This window comes from Tachypleus tridentatus, chromosome 2, assembly GCF_004210375.1.
Source record: "Tachypleus tridentatus isolate NWPU-2018 chromosome 2, ASM421037v1, whole genome shotgun sequence".
In the NCBI taxonomy this organism is placed as follows: domain Eukaryota; kingdom Metazoa; phylum Arthropoda; class Merostomata; order Xiphosura; family Limulidae; genus Tachypleus; species Tachypleus tridentatus.
The window spans coordinates 90,584,203-90,611,509 of record NC_134826.1 but is presented as its reverse complement, the minus strand read 5'-3'; the positions used below and the strand labels follow the sequence as shown (position 1 = coordinate 90,611,509).

General features: G+C 32.9%; 1 protein-coding gene across 1 annotated transcript in view; it reads right to left on the bottom strand.

The window, feature by feature from the left end:
* LOC143245558 (uncharacterized) overlaps positions 1–12,179 on the bottom strand; it is a 29,801-nt gene extending 17,622 nt beyond the window's left edge. The window contains exons 1-8 of the mRNA XM_076491918.1: positions 11,861–12,179; positions 9,526–9,743; positions 5,931–6,136; positions 4,718–5,114; positions 3,619–3,747; positions 2,808–2,942; positions 1,500–1,686; positions 11–234 (exon numbers count right to left, since the gene is read on the bottom strand). Of these exons, the coding sequence (XP_076348033.1) occupies positions 11–234; positions 1,500–1,686; positions 2,808–2,942; positions 3,619–3,747; positions 4,718–5,114; positions 5,931–6,136; positions 9,526–9,743; positions 11,861–12,056 (1,692 nt within the window). The 5' untranslated portion in view covers positions 12,057–12,179. The remainder of the gene's footprint in view (positions 1–10; positions 235–1,499; positions 1,687–2,807; positions 2,943–3,618; positions 3,748–4,717; positions 5,115–5,930; positions 6,137–9,525; positions 9,744–11,860) is intronic.
* Between the last annotated feature and the right edge of the window lie 15,128 nt (positions 12,180–27,307).

Below are 27,307 nucleotides of genomic sequence, written 5' to 3'. Positions count from 1 at the left end.
GGATACATACATTATCCTTCTCCCAGTCCGTCAACATAACGAACAATTCAAAGACCATGCCCTTGCGGTTGCCTCGTGGAATGAGCATGTTCTGGGGCCACCCACAACTACAGTACTCAGTAGCGTCTTCTGATACTCCTTTTCCAGCCTTCAGGTCTTCGAAGGTACGAAGAGTAGAAACGGTCACACTGGAATCTGCTGCATTATGAGTAATTATGTTCTGTCCCGATATCACTATGGGATATAAAAATAACAAAGTCATTAGCAAGAAGGAAAGGAGCCGTGCATAAAGAAATATAAAGTTTTATTTTGATTAAACTTGACAAGCGAGCAGGTTTGTTTGCTTGTTTTGAATTTCACTCAAAGCTACAGGAGGGTTATTATATGCGTTAGCCGTTCCTAATTTAGCAGTGTAAGATTAGAAGGTAGACAGCTAGTCATCACCACACACCGCTAACTCTTGGGCTATCTTTTTACTAACGAACAGTGAGATTAATATCACATTATAACGCCCCAACCGCTGAAAGGGCGAGCATGTTTGGTGTGACTGGGACTCGAAACTGCGACCCTCAGATTATGAGTCGAGCGTCCTGATAACCTGACCATGCCAGGCCTCCAGTTAGAAGAAGTACAATTACACTAGAATGGCACTGATTTTGACTTTTGTAGTAATCAGCCTAAAATATACTATAGGCAACTCCTAACACTAAAAGATTTAAAGTTATGAGTCAAAGTCCTCTTTTTGTCTCAATTTGTTTTCGAGTTTTGGTCATTGTTCAAAGTCCCCATTACCTTCCATTACAACGTTCACCAAAAATTAATCAACTTTTTTTTGGTGGATACTCAATTTTTATAACATATTTGATCAGCATCAGGTTAAAACTTTTCAGGCATCTTGTACACACGCATACATAAATATAGGTGTTATAGCGGATATAGCTGTTATTCTAAAAATGATTTTAGTTTTCAATGTACACGGGAAATTGATACGAATTTGGTGTGCTTTAAAATCACTGAATTGGCATGTTACTATTTTAGGAGGAGTTACGTCTACAGGCAAACAGAAAGTTTTTTCTTAATATTGGATGACTTACTACATTCGTATTATTTAATATGTATAGCGCAAATGTGTAGAATGTCTGTACCCCAATTTTTGTATTCAACTCTGTTTCGCTTTACTCGGCAAAGCTGTATAAGGTACATGAGTGTTTGAATAACTAGCTCAAAGAATTATATGCAATAAAAATGTGGAAAGTACTACATACTTTGTCCAAGTTTCATCGAATGCGTGTAAATTGTTTAGAATAGAAGTACAAGTTTATTTTTCTTAGTGTACTTTGTTTTCCAGTAATTTCAATTTTTTTATTTAGACTAAATTAATAGTTAGATTTAGAAGCGTAGCATTTTAACCTGTTACAATGAAATAGACGACAGGTTTGGTGTGTTATGACTAAAATTTTAGTGCGAATAAATAATAGAGTTAATATTGTTTAACTTACACTCTTTATGGAATTTGTCCAACTCTATAAACAGTCTTCTCTGGATATTTGCTGGTAGTTCGTTTCCTAGTTCGTCAAGTTTTGGAGCTAAAAAGATACGTACTGTAGCATCCTTTTTGGCTCCTGAAGTGTTCTCCACAGTAATTTGGAATGAAAATGGTTCATGTTCCAGATGGGGGTACTTAACCTGTCCAACGTTAATAAACTTAAATTTTAATACCAGTTCCCCTAACAAAATTTTAATTTAAACTGACCGTTAAAACGTTATGACTAAAAACTCCAGATGAAATATAAATATATATACATATATATTGTTCTACTAAAACAATTTAGCCTTTGCTTTTCTCAAAGAAATAGATATTACGACGACAGTAGACAGTTATCTGTTAAGAAAGTGAAAGCTAAAAGGTTGCGTAAAAATAGTTTCTAGATCTTGAGTTGTTGTTTTTTAATGCAATTTTGATAATTATTTCTAAATTACAATTTGAGCTCTAGAATCTTAATTCAAATAATTCAAACAATCTTCCTACACATAAACACATATAAAGCCTGACGTAAAATTACAATAAACATAACTTTCTTCTCATCCACAGATGAATTGCATTTTAATGGGTCTGTACCACTATTCTAAAGATAGTATGATTTCCTATTCTGTTTGATCTATGGCTCTGTACTACTTTAAAAATACAATATACCACTTCAAATTATATTTTCATTATTTCATTAAAATAATAATTCCAAGTCATTATTATTTTTCTTAAAATATATATATATATATAATGAATATATACAATAAGACATTGGTATATCAGACTAATTTTTTATATTTCCTCTAAAATTTTCTTTTATTGGTTTTGTAACTTCAAAGATCAATCTTCAGGATATAATTTTACTGAGAAACTATAACGAAAACGTACAAAGTACTACACCTAAATAATCTAAATTAAATACTTCTACACTCCAAACGTACAAATATATAATACACTCCATGTATAAATTAAGTACACTAAAAAACATTCAACACAAACTAAATCCGAACGATTTAGCACAAACTAAATCTTATGTTAGTATAAGAACAGTTTTATTTATTATACTTTCTATTTACAATATTTCATGTAAATTATGTAATTTGAAAAATATCAACAAAATTTAATAATAACAATAATTCTGAGTAAATAGTTCTTTAAAATCGTTTATTTTCGAATAAATTATACTAACCTTTTGTTACTATATTTTTGAAACACAGTAGAAAATTAATTTGCAAAAAAATATTATTAAGTTATTTTTTACAATGAATGAAAAACAAACCTTCACGGAGTTGGTAGTGCCAAAGTCGATCCCATGAGTTAACTCCAATTCGTTCTTTTTGATAAAGGTAGTGATAACATTTTTTACTTTGGCATTGACACTCACGTTAACCACTTTAATGCCAGTGAAAGAAAGCTGTATAGAAAGAAAAAGGTAAAAACAGTCGGTTTTAAATGATCGATAAATCCATTCAACTCAAAGGCTGTGAAAAATGTATTAAATCATAAAAAAATAGTTCAACGATAACAAGAGAGACAAAGTTTTCGACCACACATTTTGAAAACATAACAACAAAACTATTAATGGATTTCAAGCAAATTATTTTCTTTAGGTTTAGCCGTCTTCTTCTTCTCTTCATAGGGATTCAGTTCACGTTTTGGACCATCGAGAGTCAGGTTCAACGTAGACCTCTTCCTCGCTCTCAGAAATTAAAAACAAAAACAAACAAGTCTTAATTTTCGAGTTAGGGCCCTTTGTTAGGACTGGTTGTCGATAACAAACTGTTTGTTGTACTTGTCAGATAAATGAAGCTCATTCAACAGAAAAATAAGAATATATAAGCATACAGTTTACTCATTTGTCTTTCTTTGGAAGGTGAATATGAAAATATGTGTTTGTAAAAGATGCATGCATTTTTGTGTTTTGCTTTTTTATTCTTTAGAGGTCATGCCGACAAGACTAGTGATGCTGGTTATTAGATTAATTCGTTATAACACAACTTTAAATTATCATAGAACATACCAAACAAGCTAGCTTCAAAATATTTGTGTAGAGAATAAGTGAAAAAAGAAAAAGGTGATATATACCGTACCTCGTGTTTTGTGTAAGGGTGAAGCGACTCTTTGTAATCCTGGAAAACATTATCGATAAATCTATGCCATCTGTAAAAGATGGGGTCACGAAGAGAAGTGGAGGTATCGCTCATCACTCCTGGGTTTTCCTGAGAAAGAACCATAAAGAGAGTATGATGATGTCGTTATATTTACATGCTTTGATCCGTAGGTTTTTCATGACAAAATCCCGTGTAAAACCAAGCTGAGAAAACAAAATTGACCTCAATAAAATGTAAAGTGTAAAATTATTAATTGTTAGTAATTATAAAACTATAAATGCTATATGGAATTAACCCTCATATCTCCAATTAGTTTTACTACCGCTAACAACTGGTGGAATTAATTTATTGTATCACACTGAAAATTTTTATATTTTTGATTGTTACAAAACTCAGTGTAAAGACTTGGCAAACAAACAAATGAAAATCAATCATTTTTCAGTGTAAAATATACTGAAGGCCCATCAGTAATTATTAGTGGAAATAATTGTAATATTACAGTACCATTAGTGGAAATAATTGTAATATTGCAGTACCATTTTTGTTTAAACTGTGTGTGGCTGTCAACAACAAACAGTTCGCTAATTTTCTGTTTAAAACTCAAATTTTTCACACTTTCTATATCATATGTTAAAACATGTTTTTGTTTGATATTTTATAGCTAAATATTTAACTTGAATAAAGAAGTACATTATGCTAATATAATAAAAGGTAGGCAAACAATGAATTATAAGGATAAGTAAGAATTTCATTGATGGTGCAACATACTGCATTTGTCTCCTTCAGCAGAAGACAAACCAATGTTCTATTGAACCATTTAGTACACTGCACCATCAATAAAATTGTTACTTTTTTGCTTATAAATCGTTGCTTGCTTACCTATTATTAGATATTTAATTAACTGAAACATATTCATATTTACTAAATACATGTTAGAAACGTTAATTAAACGTAACATGCCAGATAATTTTTTTCACTAATCTTTTTTTTTTGTAACATTTGAAACTGATTTAGTTAACCGGAATATCATCTATTCTTGACTTCTATGCTAATTGATTTATCAAATTATTTTACTCACGTGGAACTTGCCCTCTGGGTCATGGGCACGAGCAGTAATCACATGACCCCAGTTATGCAAACTGCCATAATACTCAGGATTAATGGAATCATGACTAGCTTCAACCAAGGCACCCAATACATCTATTCCAGTGGTCTCATCCAACTTTAATTTGTTTCCATGAGTATCGTTCACCAAATGAAGGTCGATAGCTTCCATGATCCTTTGTACCCAACGTTCCATATCCTGGATGGTAACTACATCTATATCATGCAGCTTCATACCAGACGGACGAACACCGTAATGCAAACCGCTGATCATCGACGTAAGGTGTGGTGCGTAGCCTTCCAATTCTTCGTGTAAGTTGCTGAAAGGACTCATTCTGTGCATGTGGTTAGAGAGACGCTCACAGTCGTATCTGTACAAGATGCAAAGAGTAGAGAAATAAAACTTGGCTTATGTAACCTATCACGTTATACGTAGTCAATGTCGGTTTTCTCTTTTATTCTTATTCATTAATAAATTCTAATTGAAACAATACGAAGATATTTTATATTTTCAATATGAATGACGCCGTACGCAAAAGTCAGATTCAAATGTTCATCATAGGTGTCCCTAATTGAGAACTGATAATCAGGAGGACAACTAGTGGCACACATCTCGTTCATAGCTATTATTACCGAGTAACAGGACTGAGTTTTGTTCAAAACACTCGATATTCAGCGGTAAGTAACAGGATCGAACATTAGATATTTTAATCTGCATTCCAATACGCCAAACCAAAAACCTTGACAATATTTAACATAAACCGAGAAAATCCAAGAAAGTTTCGTTAAGTATGATGCTATGTTTTACCACTGATCTGGTGAGCAGCACACACTGATTAGTTTACTTTTTCACGGGTTAAATAAGAGGGAATCTATAGCAATTAATATTTTACATGAGGAACAATTAAAATAGCTCCTTGAGTAAGTAGTTAAGCATTAAGCCTTTGCAAAAGAAAATTAACGTTTTGTCATTCTTAAACAACTAAAACTTAAAAAATACGTAATTTCTGTCTTTCAGTTAAACAATTGTAAATAGTATCAAATGGTCAAATTTTTACAAATATTCCAATTTCTGAATTATTTCTTAGACACTTAGTAGTCATTACAGTGTCCAGTTTGGTGTGAAAGATATTCCTATGCAAAGTTCATTTAAACTGAATGAGACGATAACCAAAACGTTGCACAACCTTGCACACATTTGCTGGTGCATGTAGAAGAATAATTCGCCTTTCCTATCCTTCGTTTTACCCATTACTTCTGACCTCCAGGTGGCAGGATAAACAATGTGCCAGTGCCAATGGTGAGCGTTGACCCCTAAATCTTCACGGAAGTAACACAATCGATACTCGGGATCCAATATGTTGCCCGTGTTCTCAACTTCAACAACGATGTCCTAGTTAAAGAAATAATTTTTTTAACAATTACAAAATGTATTTTAATAAATATCCGTATAAAAACGGTAATTAAATGTTTCATATAATTTTGTATATGTATATGTATAGACTGATCCCCTACTGTTTTAATTTTCAACTACAAATATCGGCAAATTTAGAAAACTCAGAAGCTGACGCCTTAACAATAAAATTTTTGTAAATCGACATTTTTTAACAAAATAATTGATAAAAATAACCGATTACAAATTAGAGTAAAACATCTTTGAAACTTACAAAGATTCAATTCATTATCTCAAGGTAACTCTAGCTTTTAAAACTGAGCAAAATTACTATGTTAAACAATATTTCTTATGACTTTCAAGTTACGCAGAAAACAAAAGTACAAAGTCGCAGTCTTTGAAAACATACTTTTAGTCATATGTATGTCATGTGCATAATTAATTTGTCACGGATGAAGAAATACGTAACATAAACTGTTTTAACACCAGAACGTTACTTAAGAATGACAAAAACACGTGAAAATACTCATAGTTCGAATTAAAAAGTTTGAAAATGTTATGCAATGTTAACGGGCTATGGGTAATTAATTTTAGTTAATGCATTCGTTAATGGTAATTAGACTCATAATAAAAATTGATAAAGATTTTTGAATAAAAATATTCAAGCTATCGAAGAGTGTAATGTCAAAGTTTCTAATTCAAGCTACGAAGCTGTTTACAAATCGCATATATGTCAACGGTCACATGTTTCTATTATTTTTAAGTAAAGTTATGGTGTTAAAACAGTCTGTTTTATGCATTTCTTTATCCATGCCACATCAACGATACATATGGCATACATGACTGAAAATGTGCTTTAAGAGATTGCAACATCGTACTTTTTCTTTTCAGTTTTTTACTCAACTTGAAGGTTATAACAAATGTTTACCAGTGTTTTCTCAGCAGGTAAATTTGCCCAATTTTAAGGGTGAATACTACATTAACATGATTACACTAGACATTTTATATAATTAGAAGTATAGTAAATAATTAAGTAATATTTCACATAACGACTGCACTATTATCGTGGTACTATAGTACTTATAGTAAAAATGGGGCAGATTTTTTTAATTTTTTAATTTCGCGCAAAGCTACTCGAGGGCTATTTGCGCTAGCCGTCCCTAATTTAGCAGTGTAAGACTAGAGGGAAGGCAGCTAGTCATCACTACTCACCGCCAACTCTTGGGCTACTCTTTTTACCAACGAATAGTGGGATTGGCCGAAACATTATAACGCCCCCACGGCTGAAAGGGCGAGCATGTTTGGTGCGACCGGGATTCGAACCCGCGACTCTCGGATTACGAGTCGAACGCCTTGACACGCTTGGCCATGGGCCAAATGGGGTGGATATAAAATAGATGCACTACGAACTTTTTACTCATGTACACCTTTATCGACCAAATATTAAATCTTCAAAAGTATTTGTCAGACATCATTAGGTGATAAACAAACCACATACAAAATTACAAATCATAGGATTATTTGAAAAAGTCAGCAGAACAGATATAAAAATTCATTAAACCATAAGTTTCTCGATCTCATTGGCTAAAATTGTTGAACGTTTTCAACTGTGTAACAAATGAACATACCATAGTTATAAATGCACCAAATAGATCACAGGACACCATTTTAAAATTAATACGTCCTTTTGCTCACGTCGTATACTAAGTACAAGTAGTTAAAAACAACGAAGGAGAGGATTTCTCAATCTACAGCGCTATGAGACAAGATCTAGCAACTGTGAGTAGTATGGGGTATGCCAAGGTAAGACGAGACTTGAGAGAAACTTCACTATCAAGACTAGAAGACAAGCTACGCACTTTTGTAAGGAATTCATAAACCTTTTTGTAATATTACGGGGCACACCTACACTATTGATATATATATATATGGGATATCAATATAAACAAATGAACTGTACATAAGATTATGTCACCTTGTACAGAAATGTGCCTGAACAAATGGAGAAAAATATTTGTTAAAAAATTAAAAGTTTATTTTTCTTTATTCATAATATTATACAATTTATGAGTGAATCCAAAAGTGTTTCTATGATTCTGCTACATCTGTGTAAACAGCAACAAATCCATGACATTAAAACACAGAAATCTTTTAGATATTTTTATTTTTACATCTTATTCCACATATATAGCTAATGAAAGATCTAGTTGCCTTCTCATGCAATTGCAAAAGGAGGTACAATTTGCGAAGAAAAAAAAACTTGCATATTATAAGTCCTCACAAATATCTGATTCCCTGATGTAGTATAAAACACTTTAAAGTACATATATTTCCTCCAATAATTCAGTTAACAGAAATATAATCATTGTACGAAGAGTATAACTGAGTTTATTAAGTTTAGTCTACCTAAATTATTGCATGCAGGATATAAAGAATAAACGAAATAGGCATAGCCCGGTTGTTGGACATGCCTTCCTTGTGAGATTGTACAGAGAAAGTTTTGTTACACCACGCCCATTCCTACCATGTTTCCTCACTTCTTGATGCATCCATTCCTATACTTCCATTCTTTTAAATATTTTGCTACTTATAAAATAAAATAAAACCAGCTCTTCTCTTTTGTTTTCTTTTTCTTTTTGGTTAGCATTATCTATTTTAATGGTTATTTCATTTTTAACAACTTACGTAATTTTCCCTGCTGGATATTTTTTAATTAGTTTTTGAATAAATGGAAAGAGCGAGCGAAAGATATAAATTTCTAATTGATTAAGGTTATCTAGTAATATACTGTTTTGTTTATGGCTTTGTAATGAGATTTCTATATGTCTGCTGAATTTAATAAACTATAGCTGTGTTGCTTATACTTTCAAAGTAAAATACCTATATATCTCCTGGTTTTATCTATAGGAACTATCACTGCCTTGTTTATGACTTCAACTGAAATATCCAGATATCTACTTGCATAATCTGTACTAAATTATCGCTTATTATTTATAGCTTCAAAATGAGATATCTAAATGTTTGCTCACTTTATCTATACTAAACCATAATCATCTTGATTAGAACTTCAAAAAATTAAGGTTTAGAGTATAAGTATTTAATGAATAAAGACCGTACTAATCTTATTATTATATTTATCATCAAAGATATTATTCTGGGAACGCGCTTTAACACCTTGTATCTATAATATTTTATAATTATTATATTATAATTTTTAAATTCTACATGAATTTGGTGATTAGTTATTTCAATGCTCTTTAACTTCATTATATTTTTTGAATAAGTTAATAGAGCTAAGATAGTGTTTCACTAATGTGACAACTTTTTCAGAAAAGTTGTAAAAATATTAAAATATTCTTACAACTTTTATTTATTATTAGTTTTCTCACCTTGCCTGGATGCAGTTCAACCTCCTTTTGGGCTTCACGGATAGTTTCAACAGGAATGAATCTGTCGGGGAACACTTCTTCGACAGGAGGAATGATCAGACCCCTGCAGTCATCCCGGTGAAGAAGTGCTACAGAAACAGCGTAAGCGAACATTCCTTCGTTTACGAAATCGCGGGCCTGTTTGCACAAGAGAAGAAAGTCGTCGAAATTCTTAGCCGCTGAAAGATAATACAACACAAACTTTGAATACAATATTTCATCTCAGTACAGGTTTTTATTGGCTTAATAGCTTCTTTCTAAAGTATAATTTTGTAGACACATTTGAAGTGATAGACTGTTACATAGCCTGAAACAGTGATGTAATATACCTTAACGAAATATTTTACTGCAGCATCAAATAAATTGACAGTTTCAATACACTTGGGTTAGTAATGTAGTTGATTTCATAGGAAATTAAAAAGTATAGCATCAAGAAACAACGTGAAAAGTAAACCAGGCTGACACTTACAATAGTCTAAGGCAATAAACCGGGACTAGCACTAGGAGCAAAGTAATATGGTTAACTGGTAACGATGTAAGATAGTAAACCATAACAAGCAGAAGAAATAATGTAAGACAGAAAACCCGGTGTAGTACTAGGAACAATCTAAGACAGTAAATCAGGACAATGTGAGGCACAATGTGAGATGGTAAACTTTACAAGACAGTAAACCCGGTTTAATAACAAGAACAGTGTAAGAATGGTAACTGGGTCTGCCATTACGAACAATGTAATATAGTAAACCCGGTAAATTAACACTAGGGACAACATAGGATAGTATGTCAGGATTAGCACTGGAAACAATAAAAATAGTGAACCCTGTCTACTATTAGGAACAATGTAAGATAGCTAATCAAAACTAGCATTAGAAATAAGATAACATAGTAATAACAATTTAAAATAGGAACTATTAAAAATAAGTAATCGGAACTAGTAATAATATCATTGTAAGGTAGTAAGCTAGCAATAATATTAGTAACTTTAAGATGATAAGCCCGGACTAACTTTATGAACTATGGAAGATAATGAACTCGGTTTACTACTAGGAACAGTAACAGATAGGTACCCGAAACTAAAACTAGGAACAAAGTAAGATGGTGTGTGTATGCTTTTTTATAGCAAAGCCACGTTGGGCTATCTGCTGAGCCCACCGAGGGGAATATAACCCCTGATTTTAGCGTTATAAATCTGTATTAGCGGGGGGGGCGTAAGATGGTAAATCAGAACTAGCACTAAAAGCTGTATAAGATGGTAAAACGAATATCGTAACATGACAGACCATCGTGAAAATGTATTGGCTCTTTTAATATCGATAAAACAGAAAGGTTTTGTGAAAAAGACAGATTATTAACTGATCACAATTCAACATGATACAGCTAGTTAAAATAAATATATAACTGTGTTAATAGCTTGTTCCCCTCATAAATGCAATTATTTTATTAATATGTAATTGTTTCATTGTTCAAGCTGTTGGTTATGTAAATTGAAACTTGAAGTCAGTTTACAAATGGTAGGGTTAATACGATAATGGCAGATGTATATTTATAAATTCACACTTATACGTATAAACAGTATGGACTGCTATCTGGTTTTTAAAAGGAAAAACTTAATCAGGTGGTAATTTAAAAATTCCCAAACTGAAAGAAGTATGTCTGACTATTAAATTCTTATGTATTCAAACGAATACTTACATAAATGTATTATTTATTTATTTGTTTTCTTTTTATTGTCATCTTATTATTTCTATCTCTTTGAATGTACCATGTAGTTGCACGTATACATTTCATCTCCTAGTTTGCCTTGTTAGTAGAACTCATGTTAACTTATATAAGCCTCCCATTGACATTGTGGTATATCTGCGGACTTACAACGATAGAAACCGGGTTTCTATACCCATAGTGGGGAGAGCACAGATAGCCCATTGTGTAGCTTTGTGCTTAATTACAAATAAAGAAACTCATATGAGGTGTGTTTGTTTCATTTGATATACGCGTAAAACTACTCAATGTTCACTTGCATTACTTGGTCCTAATTTCTAACTAATAGGGTAAAGAAAACGCAGTTAATCTATAGCACCGACCACAACTCTTTGGCTATTCTAATTGAATAGTTTGGATTGATTGTCACTCTTATAGTGCAACAACGGTACCAAAATACAAAGCGCAACTTGTATCAACGATCTACAAACCATGGACCCTTGGATTCACAGTCCTGTAAGATACACACTAAGATAAATCAACTCCTTACATCAACACACAATTATTCATAGTTGTATGTTTGACCGAAACTACGTACCATGTAAGATTTCGTAAAGGTGAGTAGCTTCCTCGAGATGTTCTCTATGGAAGAGGGAAAAAAGTTTTCCTCTGGAAAGATGACCAACATCGTGAAGACGATTGTCCCTTTCCTTCTCAGGAATGTGTTGCTTTGGAACAGACGTCAAGTGCTCGAATAAAGCTAGAATGCTGGCTTGTTTTTCCTTGATTGTCATTATAATATTAGTGGTGACTATTGATCACTTCAGAAAAAACAAACGTTGTAGCAACTAGCTGGACAGCCGTTGAAGATAAGGATCTAGCACTAAACCTGCCCATTCAAGCCATTAGCTTTTATATTCTAGTCGTTTCACATACAAACGCCTGTTGATTATTCTCAGAATTATTTTGACAGAGGGATATACGTCAAGTACCGGATACACTGTAATATGATTATAGCTGCAATGTACAATAATAGATTGCTCACGACGCATTTCATCGGAAAGGCGTGGGGCTAGCCATTATTATTAGCAGCATTAAGCAAAACCTCAAAATAAAAATGTCCAAGAACTTCATGAATCTGATTAGTTTATCTCAGCGGATAAGTAAAAATAGTAATTCTCACATTCGCGGCTCAGCTCATTTGTACAATAGAAAAAGTCAAAATGTTTTTGTTTTGTTTTTCTAACGGATTTTTTTTTTTTGATAAATAAACATCGAGTTATAGAAGATGTTATTCGGTAAAGCAATAATTCGTGCCACACTTCTTGCATTCTCTTAATTTATCAATTTCAGATTATTACAAATAAAAAATGTGTAAAAATAGCATTTCTCCTTTTCTTTTTCTTTTTTGTCTCCTACACGTCGCTGTTGTTTCAAAAAGATCTATATTTTATGTATCTGTATCGTAAATTTTATGCCTATTGGTTCTTAATACTTCTCCAGTTTTCGGTCTTTCAACGATAAGTTGAAATTAATAATTCGTTACACAAATGAAACAGCTTAGTTTATCATAAAATGGGAAAAACAAACATCTTCTAAATATAAATTAAAAACAGTCGAAATATTGATTATGGATTTGCAATCATAGAGAAATACTGAACATTTAACAAAATCTTTAGGTGAGGTTAATAAAGTACCTCAAATTTCAGTAATAAGTGTAGCGAATTATAGTAGTACATACCTTAAATGTCATACCTTATAATAAGTGTGCTAATATTATATACTACAACAGAGATGAACACAGTTTTAAAAATTTGGTTGGGGGATGTGTTTGTTTGTTGGTGTTGATTTTAACACAAAGCGACACAATGGGGCCGTCCATCCATTGGAGAAGGTGGAATGATTAGACGAAGTAAGAACTGTAAATATTTGCAGAATTAGAATTCTTAACGTGAGGTTTGAAGCACTTCTATACAGAATCTGGAAAACATATGTATATCTTTATAAAACGGAAAAAAAAGGAAGAGACTTTCTACATTCATCGTTAGACCACATCGTAGATTAGAGCATTATTTATCAACAGATCTTTACGATCTTTGTTAGAGTGTTATAATCTTACGGATCAAAAGATGACGATGTGTTGCAGAAGTTTTTCATCTTTAGGCTTATCTCAGCCTTTTTTATAATTATTGAAACCTTTCAGTAAAATTCTAAGATATATGTCAGGTGGCACCTAATTCACGTTCGTTTGTTTGAAGTTAAGCACAAAGCTACACAACGGGCCATCTGTGCTCTGCTTACAGCGGATATAGAAATCCGGATTATAGTGTTGTACTTTTCACGTTTGTTTCGTCGCGGATACACTGCTTAGACTTCATCGAATAAAAAATGTCAGAAACCTGGTTTTTGAACTTAACGGGTTCAACGTGGTTGGAACATATTCTTGACAGTGACCAAACAGAGAAAGTTATTTGTAGTGAAATACATAGAGCTTACTTCTCATCACTGGCGGTTTATCTGATTTTAATAAACAGACTTTACACATTTATGTGGCTATGAATATTAAAACGACTGCTAGGATAAGTTTGGCTTGTCTGCATATTGTGTCAAGTACATATATATTAAATGAATATTGTGCGTGACTTGAGTCAAAACTCTCCAGAACCTAGACCATTGTTTCTCAGCCCAATTTGCCAGACAACTTCTGTGTTTGGGATTTGGTCTTTGCGAACCCACTCTACAAGGCTGAAAACCCCGGCAATTTTATTGTTGACTCAACGCAGACAGCTTGAGACCCCTTGTAGGTCATGACCTGCCGTTTGAGAAACATTAGTCTAGACTATACTTTAATGTAGGGTGGGGAAGAGGTATCCAAACGTTAGCACAGTTGTAAGTCTATCAAACACTGTAAAAGGGAATATAATTTTGGTCTTACATGTTAGATATTTGGAGAATTCATGCACATCATTGATAATTTAACGCAAGCTTCATCAGGCTTACAATTCGAAGAAAGCATGCAGATATATATTTATGAAATCGAACAAAAACTTATTTGAAATGTCTTATTTTTTATTAGAGTTAGTTCAAATCATAATACTGAAACTGGTTGTTGAGTCTACAAATGTAAAATCAAGGACGTTTCTTTGCCCTTAAAAAAAAGAAAGAAAGTTCTCTCAAATAGTATTATTATATCTAACAGTTTGCTCCTTATGAAAAAAGCCACACCTTTTGAAATCACTCGAGTTATAATAGGGTTTCATGTTTCTGTTAGCTCTTTTTGGAACATATCTATCTTCCCAACATCATAACATAATGTACTACAGATCCGAAAATATTTAAAGTCCTGATATTTGATCTGCTCTGCTTTTCAGGATATATATTTTACATAAGAAGAACTTTGAATTTAAATTATTATTGATCTCTAAAATTTATTACAAAGTTTTATAGAAGAAAGAATTGCTACCAATACGGACAAAAAAAGGTATTTCCTAATTATTAAAATAAAATGTTTTTAATTGTTTATCCATTATTCACATATTACGTTAATGTCAAGAAACAATTTATCGTGTTTATACGAGTAACAAAACTCCTATAATAAAATGTAAATAATTTAAGTTTACTGTATTTCCTTTGCTACTATAATTTCTATAGCGCTTTTTTTAATTACCTTAACTGACCTTTTATTCAGAAGTAGTTACTGTTTTAAACATGGCCAAGCGCGTAAGGCGTGCGACTCGTAATCCGAGGGTCGCGGGTTCGCGCCCGCATCGCGCTAAACATGCTCGCCCTCCCAGCCGTGGGGGTGTATAATGTTACGGTCAATCCCACTATTCGTTGGTAAAAGAGTAGCCCAAGAGTTGGCGGTGGGTGGTGATGACTAGCTGCCTTCCTTCTTACACTGCTAAATTAGGGACGGCTAGCACAGATAGCCCTCGAGTAGCTTTGTGCGAAATTCCAAAAACAAACAAATACTGTTTTAAATATTCCTCAAAGTTAAAACTCAGAGGTTATTAGATTTTTCGACATTAAAATAAACTGTACTTTGCTTTTTTAACTAATTTAATTATGGTTACATTGCAATGGCACCAGTCTTTGTAATGTGGTGTCACAGAATAATTCGATCAATATTCTGTAAACCTGTTATACTGTTTACTTTGTGCAATATTTCCGTAATGTATAATGATATATTTAATAAAAACCTAACATAAATTTATGCAACATTGTTCACACGAATGATGTCCTGTGTTACCACAAGCGACTAAAATGTATAGTATTTTATAAGATAATGATGGATTTTGTTAGATATTTGGCTGATGATGTGATTTAAAAATAGGGTAAGAAAACCAACTGTACATCCCGTTCATGTCGTCAGAGAAAATCATTATATAAGGTTTTGATTTAAACTATGGATGAAAGATCCAAAGCTTGCAACCTCATTTTCAGCTGTAAATGCGTTTAAGAGAAATAGTTAATCCCGTGATGCGGTTCAAAGCTTATGTCGACGGGTGCTACTTTGCTTCAGAACAGTGGTCAAAAATTAGTTTGTTCTGTTTAACTGGTTTTATGTATAAACATGCATGTATAGAAAAAATAACATATCAAAATAAAAGCACTCTTAAAAATGTTTAAAATATAATAAACACAGATTTTCATTTATTCTATCTATTTAAAAATAAAACAGCAAACTAAACTCATTTAACGTATCATTGTTGTTTTTATGATTTTATAGTTTCATCAACGTACTTTTTGAAATGAAAATAAACGTCATTCAAATTTTAATTTCCAGCTTTTAATATCAAAACCATGTTTATTTTGTCATGAGTAATATGGGGTATCACACGAAACAAATTGCGATACAATCTATCAGTTACAATACAATATTTAAATTACTTTATAAGCCTCGCCTTCTATAGAAGTAATTTTTTTATCGTGGGGTGCATATAGTCAGTGGCAGCACCAAGGGGGCTTGGGGGCTTGAGCCCCCAAAATGAGCCAAGCCCCCTTAGCCCCCCAATATTGTGACCTACATATATTCAAAAATATGGAAAACACAATCGTCGTTGTTGCTTAACAATTAACATCAAAGAGACATAGATCTGTAGAACTCAACGTCTTCATTAAGATGGAAGTATGTGTCATGCGTCACATATATATGTGATATATGTAAGAAAGTGGGAATACGCACTGAGACGATGCGTCAAGGTGGATAGCGATTTGCCCCAGACACCTGGACGAATTCATAATCACATCTAGTACTGGCCAAAGAGATGAACCAACACCATATGCCAGGAGACACACCTTCTATGCTATCATAGACAAGATGCTCAAAGAGCTGAATAGAAGATTCTCCTCTGATGCCTGCAATGTTCTGATGGGCGCAACTGCATTGAACCTCAAACATTTAACATTTCTGGACAAGCAAGCACTCTTAGGAATAGCAACAAACTATGGTGTGGTAGAGAATGACCTCGCAGTGGAGGTCCACCAGTTGAGCTGGCTAATTGCCAGGAAGAAAGACAAGGGAAGGAAGTATCCACACCATTGGAGCTTGCAACCATGCTGTAGCCATACAAGGATGTCTTCATGGATCTCCACAAATTGTATGCATAGCTGTGACCCCGCCTGTCACTTCAGCTGCCTGTGAGAGAAGTTTCTCATGCCTGAAGCTCTTCAAGACATACTTGCACAACAGCAGTGGACAACCACACCAGCAACCTTGCTGTAATATCAGTAAACTCCAGGAGGGAAAAATAACTCGATATTGATACTGTTATAGACACATTTGCTGCCAATCACCAGAACAGGCGCATTATTTTGAAGTAATATTGACTATAAACACAATATGATGAAAGATAGTTAGCCTGATAGTGACCTTACTTTTCCTCAGAGTGTAATAACTTCACAGGGAATAATTCGTTTCTGTTATGTAAACTATGTCTTTATGTTATATTTCTTTTGATTTGTAGCTTTTCTCTTAATGGTATATTAAATGTTCAGTCTAAGCTAATCTTGATTTTCTTTATTATTATGTATTAGCTTGGGTGGAATTTAGGTGAGCTTCCCCTTTTACATATACGCATATTTTCATAAACATATTATTTCTGATTTGTAATAATGAATTATTAATCAGAGTATGAGTTTCCAATGAAAACTGCATTGAAAACGCAGTTCAAAATAGCACACCTTCCTAAAATGTACCTTGGTATTTACACTATTATAATTTACCATCTATACTTCATATTGATGGCATTTTGGGAAGCCCCTCCACAGTTTACCTCACCCCCCAGCCCCATATGCTAAAATCAGGGGTTCGATTCCCCTCGGCGAGCTCAGCAGATAGCCTGATGTGGCTTTGCTATAAGAAAACACATGCAGTACACTTACGGTAAGTGACCTATTCTGAGAGGCGGATTCATAAAACTATGTTTCATATGAAAATATTCAAATAAAGAAACTGTGATACAAGTGACGTATTTAATAATATCGAGATAATAACGTTAGCATTTTGCAAAACCTTAAACTCTATAATACCAAAGAAGCTTCATAGAATGTTCCAGAAGTATCTTAGGTAGCCTAAAATTTCTCATGCAACAACTTGCAGCAAGTCGGAAAAATAATGCACAAAATGTCCGATGTTCTTTTTTAATGCGGATTTCGTTTGTTTGTAGTTACGTACAAAGCTATATAATGGTCTATCTGTGCTGCGCTCATCACGGGTATCAAAAGTCTATTTTTAGTATTAGAATCTTTCCTACTTTCCGCTGTGTTACTGGAGAGTTTTTTTTACTGCTGACAAATGATTTTAATAAAAAAAGAAGACTAAGATGTTGAGATATAAAATCCTAAAGAGAAATACCAATGAACAACGTTAAGGTAATGCGTCCTGCTACAGTTTAATGATTATGGTATAAAAATGGATAAATAGAAATAATCCTAATTAAGAGTTAAAAACAAAATGTTTTTTAAAATTAAGCAAATTCTTTAAAATAATATTATGCTTGTGCTGCCCTCTGTTGAGTTTAAAACACATCGTTTGCAAGTGCAACTTAATCTTTGCGTAGCAGCACCTAAAACGTCCGCCAGGGGCTCAGCGGTATGTCTGCGGATTTACAACACTAAAAACCGGGTTTCGATACCCGTGGTGGGCAGAGAACATATAGCCCATTGTGCAGCTTTGTGCTTAATTCAAAACAACAACAGCACCTAAAATATTTTCAAATTTGTAAATTACAAATAACTTAAGTTGTTTACTTCTACCACGAACAAATAAATCTTTGCCTAAACAAAGATTTTAAGGGCGTTGAAATGTGAAACCAAAGTTTGAGTTTTGTTTACATAAACTAAGGTAAATGCCATAGCAACTCGTTTGAGATTTGATTTATGCCCCCGCTAGTACAGCGGTAAGCCTACGGATTTACAAGAGTAAAATCAAGGGGTTCGATTCCTCGCGTTGGGCTCAGCAGATAGCTCGATGTGGTTTTGCTATAAGAAAACATACAAACTTTGACCTTTTAATAAATTATGTGCGTGATACTTGTAAATAGACACAATATAAATGCTATAATTCTTATATGTTACAATCTAAAGTACAATTATGTTATGTATCATTCCTTTATACAAAACAGAAGCATTATTCAAATCATAAGTTTCGATTTGTTTGAATTTTGCTCAAAGTTACACAAAAGCTCTCTGTGCTATCCATCCATAATTTAGCAACTCTTAGGCTTCTCTTTTTATCAGTAAATAATGGGATTGGCCGTAACATTATAGCGCTTCCACGGCTTAAAGGATAAACATGTTTGGTGTGACGAAGATTGAAACCTGCAACCCTCAGATTGCGGTTCAAGCGTCCTAACCACTTGGTCACGCAGGACCATAAGTTGAATTTCATGAACTTGTCTTTTTGTTCATATATTTAATTTCGCCATTAATGCTTTAAATGCCTTACAACACTAGACATAAAAAATTATTTTTCTTCTGTTAATCATTCATGTTTTTAACAATAATATTTAAGTAATATTGAGCCTGTTCTAGTTAAAACCTAAGGTACGTATGAACAACAACTGAGCAACAAAAATTAGATTCGACTCTATTTTTGCTTCAAGGGTCTATGGTTTTAAATCTTTCGGACACCCTGTATGTAAATATTGCAGGATATGTGAATTGTTTTGTACTGGGTGTCTATTTTGAAAACATAAGGTTGTAAAATCCAGTTGAAATATTTACCATGGTTGTAATTTAGGAAAATTATAAAATGGCATAATTGGATATAAGGTTTACTGGCTTTTAACCGAGTTTCGACAAACCATGGTGTTCGTATTTTATAATAGTTTTTTATTGTTGTTGTTGTTTATCTCTATTAATGGTATTTTGAAAAGTTTGCTTAATTTTATGTTGTATGTTGGATTGAGGTCAGTATTTGAGAACAGTGTTCTTCAACGATATGGCAGATTACACTGAGATGTTATGGCTTCACCTATGTTGAATAAGAATGACCAACACATGAAAGAAGCACTACTTAATGTGAGTAAATCATATGTTTTCCATAAAGTAAGAAACATGAGATTTCAACAGTGTACACAGAATCTCAAAGAGTTGGTATCAAGGAAACAGTATGAGGGAAAAAGTAATTCATGTATGCGATCGTCCAGTGTCTTGTGTAGGTAAATACGTTATTACCTACTGAATAAGTAAAAATCATTTTAATTTTGTATAATAAATCATGTTTATCCTCATTACGTTTTAGCTTGAGCTTCATAGTTTATCCTGCAATTCTTCCAATATAACTACCACTCTTTGTGGAAACAAGTTGATTTGAGAATACCAAAGAATCAGTAGGAATGAGAAAGTGTGGTACCATGGGGAAAAAAAATGTTTTTGTATATTTTTCAGCTTTTGCTGAGCAGCATATTAAACTTATTTAAACTCTGGAGTCATATAACTTTAAAAAAAAGCTTTAATTGAAGGTAAGTTTTACTTTTGTAGAAAAAATAGTGGAGTACTAGCATAAGAGCTTAGTGGTCAGTTCTTTCAAAGTTGGGTGGAGCTTAGCACATCCATAGATATGTACAAAAGTGTGAGATTGAGATCTGGTAGATACAGGAGAAGCCAAAAGATTTACATTGAAAAAACTAAGGAATATAAATAAATTTGGAGAATTCACAGATCTGCAAGTTGTACTCCAGCTGTAATAAGCAAAGTTCAGTGCCTTGTAAAAAAGTCAGAATCCTTGAACACAAAGAACAGTCCACATGTCACAGGTAATCATAAGGAATATAATTAAGAAGAATCTCTCACTGGTAAAGTAGCACAAGTTGTCTCAACAACATTTTAAAAATATGAAAAGAAACATTGTAGAGAACAGTATGGATGGTATCTAGCTGGGGAAATCTGGCAATACGTGGTAACCTATGACGAAGTGTGCATATATCTTAATAACTGTAACACATGCTAAGTTCATTTGGGCAATATATGGCTGAAATTTCCGAAAGCTATGTATGGGATGTCACAAAATGTTTAGAAAGGGTTCCTAATTATTGTTGGATGTTTAACAAGGAGATTGAATAAAAAATATGAAGTTAATTCTGTTCATTATCAGACTAATAGTAGACTCTGTGTTCCCAGAGAAATACAGCTTTCTATGGAAATGAGATCACCAAGGTAAAGATGCAACAAGATAATGCTTCCAGTCATACTTTCAATTCAATTATTGTATGCCTCATGCAGCTAGAGACTGAAATGGATATTCCTGCTAATCTATACAAATACATACTAGTAAAGTTGCAGAATGCAGAATACGTGGATTTCTTTGAGAATGAATTTTGAAATTGGCTCTGAGAAGCTATCATTATCATGCATCATTGGAAAGCAACATGGATAAGTGGTGTGTTTTGGACACAACAATATGATGGTTGAGTTTTTTGCAATGGAAACTATACTATAGGGCTATTGTCAAGATATATGATTGTCAGACAGAGCATAACCATATGTGACAATATGGTTTGGCTCCAAAATCATTTTAATGTAACATACTCAACTTCCATACTTTGATAAGCGTGCTTGATCTTAATTATGTTAAAGTGGACTACATCTAAAATATTGTCTGTTGTAAACACATAATTATTAGTTAATTTCTATATTAAAACAATTAACAGACCAATCAGGGTGCAATCTAGAACCAAAGGATTAAATCTATTGACATTCACATATGTTTCTTAATAAAGCAGAGTTATTCATGAACTTCTATTAGAGGTAGTAAGGATAATACATTTCATAATGTGAAAATAAGGTACAAACTATAGATCATAGAGCTATTTGATAAGAAATGGTATTTACACAACAATTAATATATATATAATGCTAGTGTCTTATTTTTAAACATTTTGTCATAGAACATTATTGGAAGCAACAAGAGGGTGTATATTTATCATAAGTGGACAACAGCTAGCACTGACATAAACCCAGCAAAAGGTTGTCTGCTACCTAATTTATTTCTTTAAAAAGTGAGTTTTTACCTTTATTATTATTCCCTTCTACTATTTTCTGGAAAATTCTGAAAACCCATCAGTTAAGAAGACCCAATATTAATACAAAGCCTGTTTCAACCTAATCTTTATTACATCAGTGATCCATTCATGTAATTTAAAACTCAATGGTTTTTAAAAACATATACCAACCTCTAGTTATGCTCTTTTCTTTATCTGGCTGTCACTTTTCTCTCAATTACAAGAATTAAATTTACCCCTTCAAAGAAATAACACTTAATATGCTCATAGTGAATGCTAAAACCAAGGATGCTATTAAAAACGAAGAAAAAAATTGTAAAAAAATAATAACACTAAACTGTAACACATTTGGATACTTTTAATAGTGAAAGTGAAATAAGATTGAGTCCAAACACTTGGCTAGTATTGAAGAACACTGTAGATCTATAGTTAAACAACTTTAGAATTATCTTCCTGATACTGTCTCTGTTAAAGAGTTACTTAAAAAACCTCTTCTCTGCATAAATCAAAGTATCTCCTTCACCTTTTATAAGGAAAGAAAAATAAAGCTTAATTGAACTTTCTTGTAATAGTGATTTTCAACAATGTTCTTCAAAGCACTCATGGATGGATTTAAGCCTAAATGCATATTCAGCCAAAAGTAAAAAGAAAAGAAAAAAAGGGGGTGGCCTGGCAGACTATTTATACCAATATTATACATCATGTAAAAGTAAACAGGAGCCAGACCTAAAATATGGGCCTGGTCAGCTTTAGTTGACCTTTAAATCTGCCCCTACAAGTATTCATTTAACAATTTTTTTTTACTTTAAGTTATGGAATAGTACAAATCTTTTGACAATGCTTTTAAATTTTATGACTATGTATGTGAGAATCTGCATTCCTAATCTTGTAATCATTGATAAACATAGATCAAAGCTAAATATTTACAAAAATCACACCAAATATCCCTCAGCTGTTCCAGAAAAACAACCACATCCATTCCATTAATGGGTGTTAACATACTCACTTGTAATACAAAGTATTTTGGCTTTTGATATTAAGTCTTAAGCACTATTTCAAAAAGCTCTTAGCAAAACAGCAACAATAAAAACTGGCGTACAAGCCAGAAATGTTTTGAGAATTACTGTCTTTCGTGAATGATCTACTTCTATGAGTAACTAGGGCAAGAGTAACTTATGGGTTCCCTTTTTTAACTTTATATATTAAGAACACATTCTCAGTATGTACAGATAATTTGTAAAAAAAAATTTTATAGTAGCTAAGAGAGTTAAATAAATGGTAAAAGCTTTTGTTTTTGTTGTTGTTTTTTTTAATTTCGCACAAAGCTACATGAGAGTTATTTGCACTAGTCATCCCTAATTTAGCAGGATAAGACTAGAGGGAAGGCAGCTAGTCATTGCCACCCACTGCCAACTATTGGGCTACTCTTTTACCAACGAATAGTGGGATTGACTATTAGAGTCAAAACACTACCCATTATAATGCCCTCATGGCTGAAAGGGTAAGCATGTTTGGTGTGACAGGGATTCAAACCCGCAACCCTCGGATTATGAGTCAAACGCCTTAACCCACCTGGCCATGCTGGATCCTGGTAAAAGCTTGCATATCAACACAACTGTAAAATGTACAACATTTCTATTCAGAAGGTAGAGGTTGCATATTACTTGACTTGTGGTGCTGCTTCAAGAAACAAATTGTAATAAAAACTCTTAATGGGTCTTTTCTATCTTGATGTGAGCCAGTCAACTGAAAGCTGAAATGTATAAACAGGTTTAGATTGAAACATTTCACACTGCAACCTAATTTTCTTGCAGTAGTTGAGATTTTGTCATAAGTTATTTGACAATTGAAAAATATTGAAAAATTTCTAATATCAGAAATTATTTTTCAGAAATTAAAAAGTCTTTTTGGGTGTTGTGCCAAATGTCCAAGATAAAAGGACATAAAAAATAAATTTATTAACTGCAACAAGTTGCTATGTACAGTACATAATGTCTGTTGTTTCAGTGATCAAGCATTTTGTAATATTTTATTAAAAGAGTTTCAAGTATTGCCTATAACTTTTGCTCATTCAAACAGTATCGTTCACAACCTTTTTACCTATGAGTTTATAATAATTATTTATGTGTTTATAATAAATACACGGGCCTGCGATATTTACTTCTACAAAAGTGAGTAATTTTCATTCAAATAGCGTCACATTTTCTTATGCTTGAAACGTTGACAACCACTAGCTATAGATTTCGCTAAACTAATCGCGACGTGAGTCTTATCGATCGTTATAGAACTGACTAGAAACACGCCTCTAGTATATAACTCGTTAAAAAGCTGCATGACGTGTCACTTCTGGATAGTATTTGTTTGTGCGTACACACTGACATTATTTTTTGTTTTCGGTATTATTTATTCGTCGCTATGGTAATAAACGATTGTATAAATGACACAAACATACTCTATTACAATGGTACCTCGGTTTCCGAACATATTGTTTGAGAAAAAAATGTATCGGTTGTTGAACATAAACTCGGTTCCCGAACGACCATTTTCGGCCCACACCAAGCTTGCCCAAAACATTTTACCCGCACCTGTCGCTCATTCCACACCCCCGCTAAAATCTGCTGTAAACATTCTCGTTTTTCTTTTTCTTTTCCTAAATATTCTGATTAAATAAGCTACCATAGGGTCAAAGAAGGATAATGAAAGCAGCAAACCAAAAAGAAAAGTTGTTAGAGCCACAATAGAGGTGAAAAAAGATCTCATAGAGAAGTATGAGAGTGGTGTTCGTGTGTCTGACCTTTGCTACACAGTTTGGCATGACGAAGTCTACAGTCTGCACCATACTGAAAAATAAAGAGGTTATCAAAGGAGTTGATGTTGCAAAAGGAGTGACAGTGCTTACGAAACAAAGATCATAAACAATGGAAGAGGTAGAAAAACTGTTATTGATTTGAGTAAACGAAAAACAGTTAGCTGATGATAGCATTGCTGAGACCATCATTTGTGAGAAAGCAAAGCAGTTGCATGCCAACCTCCTGAAAAACACCACTGGTTACAAGTGGTGCCTTTAAGGCCAGTAGGGGGTGGTTTCAAAAATTTAGGAAGAGAAGTGGCATACATAGTGTGGTGAGACATGGGGAGGGTTCCAGGCAGAAACAAACCTCATTAGACAAGTTTTTAGTGAGAAATAGGTCCAGTGAGTTTCAAGCAGGTTGTAGCGGTGCAAAGAGACAGAACCCCAGAAGGAAGGTTACCTGACGTTTTTATGGAAGGTGACTCCCCTTCCAAACAATTATAACCCTCCTACTCTCCACGTTCCTCACCACTTTCACTTACGCTATCAGCTCTCCTCAGCACAGGTAAAGTGCAGTTAAATTTTCATTAATTTTTTATTGTGTTTATAGTTTTTGTGGTTGACTTTATGCATGTATTATTTATTATACAGGTATAAATAAGCAATATTTTTACTTAAAATGCTTTATAATGTGTTGTGTAAAATCCGTTATTAAAACAAAACTTCTATGAGCTTTACATTGGCAAGTCTGTGATATCAAACTAAAAACTTTATACCACAAATTACTATGTGGGAAATGTATATTGAACATTAGTTTGTCATACTCTACAGAAATACTTGTGTATCATTACCCTAGCTAATTACTGAATGTTCCAAAGATGTCACCAAACGTAAATTATCTTATGATATATAAAAAAAATCATATTTTTCATTTTTAAGATTTAGGTTTAAATGAAGAAAATAAAAATTCTGGGCTTTCTCGCTTCGAAAACTTAAAGAGGTGTTACTTGTAATTGTAAATAGCCAATTGGTAATAACGTATCATATTCTATGGTAAAGCGCTTTTATGAAATTTTCTTGCTAAGAATGGATTTATTGGTTAATATCTGATTAGGTAGTAATTTTTTGCAATTGAAACGAAACTTTGATGTCACACAATCTACATTACGTGAAGGTAGTTTTTTGGTCAAAGCTACACAAGGGGGTACTTGTGCTTTATTTACAAGGAATCAAACCCCCAATTTTGGGTTATAAGTCTGTAAACTCACCAGAAAACTTGTCTTGTTTTTCCTCTACCCTTACTAAAAAGTTTTAGGAAATCTTGTTTTGATTATAAACATGCTTTGTGACCGATGAGACAGTTAAATTGTGTTAAATAATACTAACTTACAAATATTGATGAAGCTGTCAAAATTAGCAAGGCTGTAAAAGCTGTGAATTATAATAAATGTATAAAATCATTACTAAACTGTATGAAAAGTTTGTTAATTTCCTTATGTGAAAACGTTATTGTGGCAAGCTTTGCATAATGGATTGGTATTTTTTGTATAAAAGGTGATTTAACTAGGACCTGTAAGAACATAATTTTCGGTAAAGTAACATTATGCGGTTTCAAAAACGTAAGCCACGATGCAGTATGAGAATAAATGACAAATAGTTGTTCCAAATTATAATTTTATGTTTAAAGCTGACTTTTTTTAACATCACGTAAATTTTATGATAAAACAGTATGTTTGCAGCATTCATATTTAATAGTCAAACCAAAACAATGGATTTCCCCATCTTTAATCAAAATGCAATTAAAACCATAGGATAAGTCGGTTTCGTCAAATGCTTTCACATAAGTTTGTGGTTAATTTATTAGGTTGAGGAATAATTCGTGAGCGTTTTTAAATAATTTCATTCAAGCATTACATGCAAGACTATACAATACTTCAATGCATGAACACATTACACCCAAAACATTTATTATGATACTTTATTTCATGTAATACCTAGGTATATAGTATGCATTGTTTTAAACGAAATTGCAAGAAATTAAATGCGAAAAGCAGATGGTGTCGAAAATGCTCGATTTTGTCCACTTGACATTCCATTTAATGAGCTGAAAATGAAAGCAAAAATTAAAAACATATGAAAATCAAACACACCATCTATTAGAGCAAAAATTATCTACCAAATGACATGAACTATTTTGCGAAAGCGTTTCATTTATGAATATATTTTTTTAACTTGAAAAAAACGCTCACGAATTATTCCTCAATCCAATAGAAAATGTTATCTAGAAGTATATGCGATTCTTACTTCTAAAGAATTCGATGACGTATCCAATATACTGGTATATTTCAAAATACGTCAGTAAATCTTGTAAAAGTAAATTTGCTGACTTGCTTGACATCATATCGAATTTGTAATAAGATAGTATATTAATACTGTTGTACATAACTATTACTTCTATTATTAGGAAGACCATTTTCTGTCATTTCGACAACGGTGAAATCACTGTCGTAATGTTTCTATTGCATACCTGAAATAATTATTCGTTCGTATATCATTGTACAAATCAATTAAAGTATTACAATAAAACAATTTTGAATACGCAACTCGGCATTTCATGTGCACCTATATCTAATATAAAGTCATGATAAAATGGAATATATCAAAAGTACATTTGGACAAACTGTTTTTTTTTTTCATACACTATACGACTAGTTGAAACCATCCATGATCTAATGGCTTGGTTTTCGCA